The sequence below is a fragment of the Hetaerina americana genome, unplaced genomic scaffold, assembly GCF_022747635.1.
Source record: "Hetaerina americana unplaced genomic scaffold, ioHetAmer1.1.p SCAF_161, whole genome shotgun sequence".
Taxonomy (NCBI): Eukaryota; Metazoa; Arthropoda; class Insecta; order Odonata; family Calopterygidae; genus Hetaerina; species Hetaerina americana.
The window spans coordinates 47,501-60,000 of record NW_027286721.1 but is presented as its reverse complement, the minus strand read 5'-3'; the positions used below and the strand labels follow the sequence as shown (position 1 = coordinate 60,000).

The following is a 12,500-nucleotide window of genomic DNA, read 5'->3' as shown; positions in this document are numbered from 1 at the left end:
CAGTTTTGTACATGTCGGGAAGCTCAGCCTAATTGTTTGCTCGTATTTTTTCTGAAGGGTCTTTCCACTATGAAAAGCCACTGAAAGGCTACTAATTAATCTGTGTTCATCTGTAATCTCTTGAATGTGTTATGGTGTGGTGGTGTTGATATATAGCTGTTTATTCGGACTTTGTTGAGATGATGGAAATGAGAGCACTGCTTTGTAATCATTTTGGTTTCTCTTGCCGTCCATCCTATCTAATCAATTGCGCCCTGTGTAATGGATTACATTGTCAGCAGTTCTCTGTGAGTTAGAACTTGGTTTTTTTGGCCTTTAGATTGTAAGCACATTGCCGCAGTCGCAAGGAAAGGGGAAAAGTCCCAATTTTTGACTCAGTGAGATCAGCCTTTTTCAAGAAAATCGAACTATGCAGAGGCTGACAGAAAAATTTGCAATTCACTGGTTTTTCTTTTTATTTATGTATAATTTTTTCTATATGTCTTTCTGATTCCTTCTTATATTTAAATATGGTAGTTTTTTGAAAAATGTTTGAAAAAAATATTAGCATTGTGTCTAAAAATCGAAATATTATTGCTAACAAAAAAATATTCTTCAAATTTATAATACTGTAATAATTACATTTATTTTTCAGATGATAAAAATGTAAACCATCATTATTGACTACAAAATTTTATTCAAAAATACAAAAACTGAATATGGATATCTAAACAAATAACTTCATAATTTTTTTAACAAGTCACAGGGAGCTGTAAATCCGGTGAGGAGTGGACAATCAATGTCATGGCGTTTTCTGTCAAAAACTGCGTCACAGAGAGGGCGGTATGAACCAGCGAGTGAGATTGCGAGGGACAAATTTGACTGCAACCCTTTTCATATGCAAATCTTCAGAATAGAATCCTCTGAATTGAACTCCATGACACTCAAGACATCTCTCAGAGTTGATCAATGGTCCTGCGATGGTCTTCACTAATGAGAGCATTGATTTTGTCGACGTTTCCATCAGTTCTTGATGTAGAAGGGCGGCCTGAACAGGGTTGGCAAATTCAATTGACATTTCATCATTTTTTAAACGTGTAAACCACGCATAGACTCTGGTTTTGCTTAGGGCAGCTTCCAAAGTAAGCAGTCTTGAGCATTACAATGGTTTCAACTGCTGATTTCCCCAAAAGGAAACAAAATTTCACTGAAACGCGTTGCTCTTGATATAATCCACCATCACGTTTTTTGCAGAGATGAAGTAAGTTGTTTCACTGAAACATATCTCACGGACGGACCGATCCAGTCACAGATACAACACTGTGCATACTGATACCGGAGGCATGAGCCTGAGGTACAACCGGCCAAACAAAGGCTTCCCATACTGACGCTCCCCTGCAGCCCATATTCCCATTACTTTTGGGTCCCCCCTCGTACTTGCTGTGCTCTCTAACAAATGACTGAGTTCCCATTAATCTTTTAACAACGTCTAACTCCATCAAATGAGGAACAAAATGTATCTTTCCATAGTTCTTTATTTACATACTACTAATTTCAAAGAAACTGCGGGAGATGCCGCAACAGTAACTTTTAACGGAGTCATCCGCTAATGTGCATTTCAATGCAACAATTTCAGAGCGTAAAAATCATTCGCCTTGACTGGGATTCGAACCCAGTTCCCTCAATATCCGGTCGAGTGCATTAGCCACTTAAGCTACCGAGGAGTCCTCTTAAACTCTGAAATTTTGAGGCTTTTAAAGGAACAAGATGTTGTGACGAAATACCGTACATACAATGTCACAGGCATTCGTATTCGTGCGCGAGGCGCCACAGTCCACGAGGTTAAAGCCAACTTTAAAAAACTTATGGTGTTTATACTTTGACAAATTCCAAAGAAACTGCGGGAGATGCCGCAACAGTAACTTTTAACGGAGTCATCCGCTAATGTGCATTTCAAAGCAACAATTTCAGAGCGTAAAAATCATTCGCCTTGACTCTAGTCATCTTAACATCTAGTTCCTTTAAAAGCCCCAAAATTTCAGAGTTTAAGAGGACGCCTCGGTAGCTTAAGTGGCTAAAGCACTCGACCGGATATTGAGGGATCTGAGTTCGAGTCCCAGTCAAGGCGAATGATTTTTACACTCTGAAATTGTTGCACTTGTGCTTTGATTTAATTACCTAATTGAGAGAAACTGCAGGAAATGCAGCGGCTGTAACTTGTAATGAAGTCATTACGCTGAGTGTATGTCATTTGTGGCTATAATTTGAGGGTATAGCAATTGTCTGGTGGATCATTTTATACTCTGTGACATTGTGGGGATGTTGTAATTATCTAAATATTTGACCGTACAGGATAGTTTGATTAGATTGGGGAGTATTCAATTGATAGGCGAATTGATAGGCGAATTGGTAGGCGAATGATTTTTACGCGCTGAAATTGTTGCATTGAAATTACATACTACTAGTTTCAAGACTTAGGTATCATGATGATGACACCTAAGCATTAAAACTAATTGTACGTAAATAAACAACATTGGAAATATAGATTGTGTTCCTCATTTGATGAAAATGAAATACCACAAAGTTGAGCCTGGAAAAATTGAACCTCTTCCTGCGATGATTCAGTTGATTCATTTATTTAATTATTATAAAACATTATTCACGTACATCAGTAGCACCAATTACCAGCTAAAAATATAACCAAATTGATAGAGGACAAAATACAATAACAGTATTACAATAAACCACGAGAACCAATACATGGACCGGGGGAAGAATTTAATTTGCTGAGAGGTGGGATGGGAGCTTGAGTGGATGAAATTGTTGTATGATAAATTAAAATGATGGACAGTGTGATGGGGATTGAATTTAGAGGGGAGGAGAGGCAAAATTAAGGTATAGTGCTTGTTGAGAGATATCCTAGGAATAGGAGCAGAGATGGATCAGGGAGTGGGTGTGGGTGGGTTGAGTCGGTATCCTGAAGTTGAAGAGAGAGAGAGAGGGAGCAGTTCAGGCCAGTCAATAGTCGAGTTTAAGGTGTTGTACAGGAGTTTAAAATTAGCTTCAAGTCTGGGGTTTTGTGTTCTAGAAATAGATAAAGAAGATGGAACAGGATTTTGAGGATCTAATGCAGAAATGTGGGACTCGGTGTTTGAGTATTTTGGCAAAGAAGTGAGAGATGAAATCGAGGGAATTTAAGATTAGTTCCTGGGATGAGGTGGACCTAATTGGGGGAGCAATATAATATACAAGGTCGGTTCAATAAGTACCCGTATTTGACGACAAAGGGCGTTTTCCTGAGGGAAGTTTATGTTATCACCGTGTGCTGCCATCTATCAAACGACAGTGAAACAAATTTCAGACTGATTTAATATAGGTTAGTTTGGATTTGGTAGCCATTCGAGTGTAAGACATGTGTTTTTTGAGATTTTATGCTAAGTTGGAAAAAGAGAGCAGTATCGTTTGGTAATTCGCTTTTTGTTTTGTTTTTTTTGATGGGAAGAAATGCGAGGAGATGGAAGCAAAGTTGGATGATGTTTAAAGGGACACTTCACTCTGCCATCTATGACCACGGTTAGGTATTGGTTCAATGAATTTAAACGTGGGCGGACATCTGTTTTTGATGAGGAGCGACCAGGACGCCAGACGGCAGACGTGGTGGTGCCGAGGAAATCATTCAAAAAGTCCACGCCATGATTCTCGCTGATCGACGAACGAAAGTGCGCGAAGTAGCAGAGGCCGTGGGGGGTGTGTCGACCGGAACGGCAGTTAATATTTTACTACATGATAAGTTGGCAAAATGAGAAAATTGTCGGCCCGATGGGTGCCATAATTGCTCACAGTAGACAACAAGCTGATCCCGGAATTGTCCCCGCCAAACTGCATCAACTACGGTATGAATTGCTGCTGCACCCCTCGTATTCTCCCGATCTGGCTCCCTGCGACTTTTTCCCATTCCCTAACATGAAGAAATGGCTCGCGGGGAATAAAATTCAGCTCAAACTCGGAAGTTATCGCCAAGAGACAGAGTCATATTTTGGAGAGAGTTCGACCAATCCTATTTTATGGAGGGGTTAAAAAAATGGCTGTAATGTTGGGAGAAGTGCATCTTTCTAAAAAGGGGACTATGTTCGAAAATAAAAAAAATTATTTTAGAAAAAATGATTTCTTCATTTCTAACACAGAGTACTTAATGAACTGCCATTGTATTCTGGGAAGGAACATTCTTGAGAAGTACGAATGGAGTGCTATTGGAACTTTAATTTCTGTGAAGTGGTAAACAAGGCCTAGGAGGGACATTGTATTATTTTTTATAGTCTGTATGTGGTCGGAGTAATTTAGTTTACGGTCTGTTAAAACACCCAAGGTCTTTCATGGTTTTTACTCTAATGATTAGTTGGTACAGGTCTCCAGAGTCCTTGGTAATACTCACTGATGAGAAAAAAGTGTGCCAAGACGTCCAGGATCCTGTCTGCCATCTTGAAGTTGTTGGCCAGGCCATCGTAGTGCATGTAGAAGTGACAGAGATGCATTGTCCAGGACAGACTGGCAAGAGAACTAAGGATGCCGATCACACTACGGCTCTCTTCATACAGGACATAGAATAAACACAATAATAATAATAATGCATTTTATTGATCCAGCAATCAACTATTTAAGAAATATGAGCGGATATGAATAGGGATAGGAGGCTAATCCGCAACATGTACATGTATCAGAATGTTATGGGAAGAATCAAGCCCAGCCATACTCTTACAAATACTCTTACAAATATATATATATATATATATATATATATATATATATATATATATATATATATATATATATATATATATAAACATATATATATATAAAACACAGTAATCAACCCGAAGGTCGGTTTAGTAGGTGACGGTAGAGATCACCCAGTACTAAGCCCCATACGGCGTGTGAAAACTCACACATCAGGGTAGGGGGGCCAGTTCCTTTCCCTGTGCCGGTTATGGTTTCCCAGGAAGATTTGGTACCCGAAAAATCACTTTTTAGCTTGGGTGGAGCTGTGCGTGCCCAGAGTGCCTTGCCCAGGAATCTATATATATATATATATATATATATATATATATATATATATATATATATATATATATATATATATATATATTATTAACCATAAACACAGTACTTATCAACCCGAAGGTCATTTTGGAATGGGCGATGGTAGAGTTCACCCAGTACTAAGCCCTATACGGCGTGTGAAATTCACACATCAGGGTATTAAGGAGGACCAGTTCCTTTCCTTGCGCCAGTTATGGTTTCCCAGGAAAACCTGGTACCCAAAAAATCACATAGCTTGAGTTGAGCTGCAGGTGCCCAGAGATGGGAATTGAACCCAGGACCCTCCGATGAGAAGTCCAAGGCTTTATATATATATATATATATATATATATATATATATATATATATATATATATATATATATATATATATGTATAATATATATAATATATAAAATATTATATATTATTATTACATATATATTATTATACATATACATATACAATATTATTATTATTACATATATATATATATAATATATATATATGTAATATAGAAAATATATTATACATATATATATATATACATACATATATATCTACATATATATATATATATATATATATTTATATGTATTCATTTATATATATATAAATATCTTCGAAATGGAACGCTCTTCGGCGATGCGCAAATATATTTAAACACGGATGTGGATTTGTAGAATATAGAGACACAAAAAAAGAACACTCACAATATGTTGTTTTGACATTTCGACAGCTCGGCTGTCATCTTCAGAAGGCAACAGCCGAGCTGTCGAAACGTCAAATAACATATTGTGAGTGTCCTTTCTTTGTGTCTCTATATTCAGCAAATCTACTATTTATATATATATATATATATATATATATATATATATATATATATATATATATATATATATATATATATAATATATTTTATATATTATATATACATATGTATAATATATTATTATATAGATATATATATATACATACATATATATTTGTGTGTGTATATATATATATATTTCTATAGAAATGCATACATACATTTACATACATACATATATATATATAAACCATAAACACCATACTAATCGACCCGAAGGTCAGTTTGGTATGGGTGATGATAGAGTTCACCCAGTACTATTAGGCCCTATTTATGGCATTTTGTGTAATTCACACATTAGCAGGGTATTAAGGGGGGCCGGTTCCTTAATGCACTGTGCCAGTTATGGTTTCCCAGGAAGATCTGGTACCCAAAAAATCACATAACTTGGGTGGAGCTGCAGATACCCGGAGAGGCTTGCCCAGGAATAAACCCCGTGACCCTCCGGTCAGCAGTCCAAACATACACACGCATACATAATTACATACACACACATTCAGATACGGCTAAATGGCTCACCAACAGACTCTCCGCCAATGAATTGGAATATTGTAATGATTAGTTGCAGCATCAGTTGGGGGGCCGATTCATTCAGGCACTCTGCCATCTTCCAGTTGAAGAGAGTCTTCTCATTTGAAATGGACATTGCGTAGAAGTGTGACTGAATCAAACGCTCTTTGAACCCAGCCTTCGACATCTTCCTAGCCATCGTGACGGGTGCGGACGCTAAAGGCTGTTCGTTCCTTTCCCGTCTACTGTTCAATGCCAAATAGAACGTCTTCAGATCCTCGCTGAACTCCAAACGAGACTTCCAACTGAATTTCAGACTCTTCAAAGACCTGGATATGAAATGAATCAAGAAAAATTATTGCAAAAGAAACACTTGGTTTTTCCACATAAAATATTTATTCACGACCTAGGTTTCGACGCTCAGCATCATCTTCACCTGAAGATGACGCCGAGCGTCGAAACCTATGTCGTGAATAATAATAATAATAATAATTTTATTTCCCCAATTGACAAGTACATAGTATGGTACAAAATATCATACAATTATGTAATCGTATAGGGTACGTCAAGAAGTACAGTAACTGGACACTAGCCAGAGAAAAGAGAATAAAATTACACCTACACATATAGTTAAGGATTTACACAATATAAAATTAGAATTACCCAGAATTGAAGTAGTCGTTCACACTGTAAAAACATTTTTCATTTAAGTACATATATAACTTATTTTTAAAAATAGAGAGTGATTTCTCATTTTTTAAACTAATGGGAAGCCTGTTGAATATTTGGATGCACAGAGAACAAGGTCCCTTGGACATCATTGTCATGCTAGCAGTCACTACACACAGATGATTTCTTGTCCTAGTCCCATAGGCGTGTGTGCCATTATTTGATGGGAATAGATGCATGTTCTTTTTTACAAAAATTATCGAATTATAAATAAAAACACTAGGGACAATTAAGATGCCAAGGCTTTGAAAGAGAGGTCTGCAGTGGGCTCTATAGGGTTTATGAAATATTTTATGTGGAAAAACCAAGTGTTTTGCACTTCCACTCTGGTCCACAAATCTCGATCGACTGACCGTTTCAGGCTTCATCCCACCTATATACCAGCCCGGACCCCGAATCCGAAGTGGGCATAGGGAGGTAGGACGGTCCGGGACGGACAGTCGGCCGGATTCTGGTCTGAGGGGATGTACCTCCAGGTCACGTTGCGTGACAAATCCTTTATTAATTCCGTGTACAATTTGACAATATCAGGACAAGTAAATAACACTCCCCTGCCTTTCACGAATGAGTAAATAACAGCTTGATTATCACAAAATATATTTATACACGTGTCTGGTTCCGCGATGCTTATGGCGTGGTGTGCCGCCATTAGGGCGGCAAGTGCTTCAGCTATATCTCCGTTGTGTTTAGTAGTGGTATGACCCATGCCACCTGCCATGGTGTTGCATCGGAATAGGTATCCATGATATATCTGTAGTTTGTGAACTCGCGCGGGGAGTTCCAAGTTCCATCATCCCATAGGCGGGCCAACCAGGTGGTATCGCGTTGCGCTGTCTGAGGGATCAGGAACAACGGGAGTCGGAGGACATATACACACCATGAGATAAATCCCGCTTCAGGTGAAGTAGACGCTGAGCATCGAAACCTAGGTCGTGAATAAATATTTTATGTGGAAAAACCAAGTGTTTCTTTTGCAATATGTATCGTTTCCACAAAGTGATGCCTGAAGTTATCTCCTTTAAGAAAAATTATACTTGAACCATTCGTTATTGCTTCTTGGCGATATATTTATTGTACCATATCATAGAAACATTATCTTCCCATCTTTTACTTAATAATTATGAACACGATTCACATTTTAGTTGGTTTTACTGATTAACAATCAAGACACAAAGTGAACAATCCTTTTTCAGAGTCTTTCCAGCACATTTATGCAGTAGACAGCGTTAAATGCCTGTTCCTGAGGAACAAACTCCTTATAAACCACTCATATACTGTCCTAAAAGACAATGTACATTGTTTTCACTTTCAATTCACTCATTCTTGCCTTTTTTAAGGCTTGGGAGGACTTATTCCTGTGCGACTCAGAGAGCTTTTGGGTATTTTGTTTCAAGGTCAGGCATTAAAAAACCCAGGTTTCATCACCACTGATTGTATTGTCCAAATAATCAGGTTTATTCTCAATACATTGCTAAAGTTAACTTGAAATTTCCATTTGGTTGGTCTTTTGGTCGTCTGACAACACCTTAACCCTCTTAGTGCGGTGGGGATTCCAGGGGTACTTGGTGAGAAGTGCAAAGGGTAGAAGAATTCTGCATGTCCGGGTTTTCACCGCGTTGTTGTTTGAAGCCGACAACAGTTTCGCCGAAGTTTCATCCGGCATCTTCAGGTCGAAGACCTGAAGATGCCGGAAGAAACTTCGGCGAAACTGTTGTCGGCTTCAAACAACAACGCGGTGAAAACCCGGACATGCAGAATTCTTCAAGCCACCGCCGCGAAAATCTACGCAGCCATAGTGCAAAGGGTAATTTAAGAAAATGTATTACCTTAGGAAAAAAAAACATTATGAAGTTATTTGTTTAGATATCCATTTGCAGTTTTTTTTATTTTAAAATAAAATATTGTAGTTGTTAATGATATTATACAGAAACATCATCTGATAAATAAATGTAATTATTACAGTATTATAAATTTTGAAGAACATTTTTTTTAGCAATAATATTCTGATTTTTTAGACACAATACTAATATATATTTTTTTAAAAACATTTTTTAAATAAAACTACCATATTTAAATAATAAGAAAGAATAAAAAAAAAGATGTGTAGAAAAAAATATAAATAAAAAAATAAAGAAAAACCAGTGAATTGCAAATTTTTTTTGTCAGCCTCTGCATAGTTCGATTTTGTTGAAAAAGGCTGATATCACCGAGTCAAATTGGGACTTGAAAAGCATTTAAAATTGCTAATTAAAAAATGTTTTACATAATTGTATGGAATTCACCCTATCGAGAGCACAAAAACCATAAATTATTAAAGAAAAAACCATAAGTTACAGCAATTTAAACAATAGCCTATGCAAGAGCCGATATATCGGCCCACCGCACTTTTCGCCAGGGATACAAAAGCCGATATATATCAGCCCGCGGCACTAAGGGGGTTAACAAGTAATTGTAATGATAACTTCAATAAATATTGATTTGTGGAACCAGTCCCGATACCTATTTATTTACAGGAATAACCCTTTTAAGCAAACGAAGGCAAAAAACATAGATTAGTTCCACAATTATAAGGTCACATTTACAAACGGGTACAGTTTACATAGAGGTACATACTTTTAATTGAGAATTAAAATATGATTCAGAGTTAAAGATGAATTTTGAATGGCAATACATGAGAGACATTGCCCAGTCAGACAAATATGAAATCCAACATTGCAATAAACCGTTTTTCAGTTCGGTGTACTTAGTTCTTCCCTTCATTCCGTCCAACATACAACGCAAAAAACACGACATTAGACGACATGTTCAGTTCTTCATCAACGATCTTGATACTCAAACGACGGTCAGAGCCGGACAGTTGTCAAACACGGCGGCATTGCTGTCGGTTTTGCTGTTTGACGGCCACCCAGAGATTTGTTCATCTTGTGAACCTCTTCCCATCCCTCCTTAAAGGTCTTTAACCACCTCAAAACTCATTACTAGGACAGAGAAGAGTCCCCCAAAGTAAGCCTCACCATTCATTCTGTTAGTCTCCTGTCAAGAGATTCTATTTCAGTCTAGCACATAACTTGGTCATTGCATAACATGGCTCAATCATCTATTCCATTTTTTCATAACACATTCGGAACGCAGAGGTTTACGAATAACTGATGTATTTACACACATTGTAACACAAAATAGAGGATGCGCAGCTATTGGCTGTTTGAAGAAATTGTAACAAGAAGATAATCCTATAGCCAATAAAAATAATTAAGAAGAACTCCGATACACTTGACTTTGGACAGTGCCTAGTGCATACTCTTCCAAATTCAAGGCCCCATTTGATTCTCCCCGTAAATGGTCACCAGGTGACTACCGAAATACCGGTATTGGAGTTCTTCTTAATTATTTTTATTGGCTATAGGATTCTCTTCTTGTGACATTGTAACACAGTTTGAGGCATGACATGGTGGACATTTTTTGAGAGGTGGTTTAGGTTGATGTTTTGTGAAAATCCAAGCCCAAAGAAAGAATTCAAACACTTTATACATTTCCATGAGAAGTAGTATTAGTATTTTATGGGAGGCAACCGACAGCTGAGGTCATTTGTGCCATAGGGGATGGATGGGGAAAGGATGAAGGGTGGAGAGAAACCCGGCGTCGGCATTAGCCTACTACTCATTAAGAAAGGCACCAAGGGGTCAAACAGTTTAACGTCCCATCCGACGGACGGCGTACTCACTCAAAGTGCCCTCCGCAAAGCACCTCAAGTAGGGATTGAGATACCACTGAAAAATATTCAACACCGCTGGGATTTGAACCCACACCCTCATGGTGGGAAGCCAGTACCTTTCCATGAGAAAGAACCCGGCAAGTTGAAAGACCCGCTGTTCAAATCCCAGTCTAGGAAATATTTTTGCATTCGTGATCTGCCTGATTCTGCCTTCCGACTCCACCTCTCCTGTGTTCGTCCTTTATGTGGGTTCCTATCCCTTTTCCAAGCAACAATGTACGAGACACAATCGTTCATATCCCGACAGCTGTGAAGTGCGTTGTTCTGTCATACGATTCTTGTATTGCAAAAGGATTTTCGGCTTCAAATGAAATTTAACGGGAGTTATGGACCCACAGATTATGGACCTCCAGTTAGTTATGAGAGCGAAGGAAAGGTCCAAAGAGACAATTGTGCCATTGATTATTATAAATGGGGACGAACAAAATGTCCATTTAGGAAGAGGGAAGTGGCAGTTTGCCCACAGTATTCTGAACGATGGAATTGTTTCCCCAAATGGAACAAAAACTGCGATGTGATCATCAATTGACAATTAATAATGGCCTGGCTGGACAATTTCCTCAACTTGGACGCACTACTGTCTACAATCTTTCTCACGGAAGACCTCGGATACCACAAATTGTGTGCAAGGTGGGCGTACCAGGAATGCTAAACCAATCACCACACAAAGAGGGCAAAGAATGTCCAGTGGACGAGACAGTTTCTGTGCCCCCCCACCATATGTAGTCCTGACCTTTCACCTAGCGACTACTTCCTCTTCTCCCTGCACTTGGCAAACAGTGGCTCGGATGGACAACGTGTCGAAACCATAAAGAGGAACTCAAGAAGGGCATTAATGTCAACTGGTTCAACTCTCTCTAAGGAGGCGAGCTTCTATGCTCAAGAGGGGTTATAAGAAGCAGTGGGTGCCGTGGTACGAAAAATGCTTAGAAGTGAACGGCGATATTATGTATAAGAAATGAAGTAGGTTTGTTTAGCTAACTAAAAGTGCAGCAGACAATGAAATGTGTTTCATATGAGTGTATGTATTCCCCGTGACTAAACGGCCCTTACTTTCTGACCATGCCTGGTATTATTTCTATGGGGTCCTGACCTTACACCCAGCGGCTACTTCCTTTTCTTGACCATTGAAATTTTTTTGCAAGTGGAACAAATGCTGCAATGGGATCATCAAGTGACGATTAATGGCCTTGGCTGAAAAATTGCAACTTTTGGATGGTTTCCGAAATGGTTGCAGTTTTTAGGCTGTACTTCACACGGGTCATCTTCATAGGGATGTGCAACCACACTGCCAACTGTTTAACAGTTAATATTGAAAGAGCTAAGTCCCCATTACAGTTTGGACAACTTTGGATAAATTCCCTTAGCGTTTAAACCATCAAAATCAAATAATTGCATGATCTAACATACTTAAATGCATTTGGTGTTTACTGAAAAAAGATTATCCATTGCATACATCTGGTAATGGATCTACCAACCTTTCTACCGTGCATTTTCCTATCCCAAATAACCTTATAATCTTTCACAGCTAAAAGAACATGGGACACACACTGCGTATCATTTG

General features: G+C 38.3%; 1 protein-coding gene across 1 annotated transcript in view; it reads right to left on the bottom strand.

Moving 5' to 3' along the window:
• LOC139687087 (uncharacterized) overlaps positions 1–12,500 on the bottom strand; it is a 50,263-nt gene that overhangs the window by 3,470 nt on the left and 34,293 nt on the right. Inside the window, exons 14-15 of the mRNA XM_071584195.1 lie at positions 6,445–6,764; positions 4,412–4,564 (exon numbers count right to left, since the gene is read on the bottom strand). Coding sequence (XP_071440296.1) covers positions 4,412–4,564; positions 6,445–6,764 — 473 coding nt within the window. The remainder of the gene's footprint in view (positions 1–4,411; positions 4,565–6,444; positions 6,765–12,500) is intronic.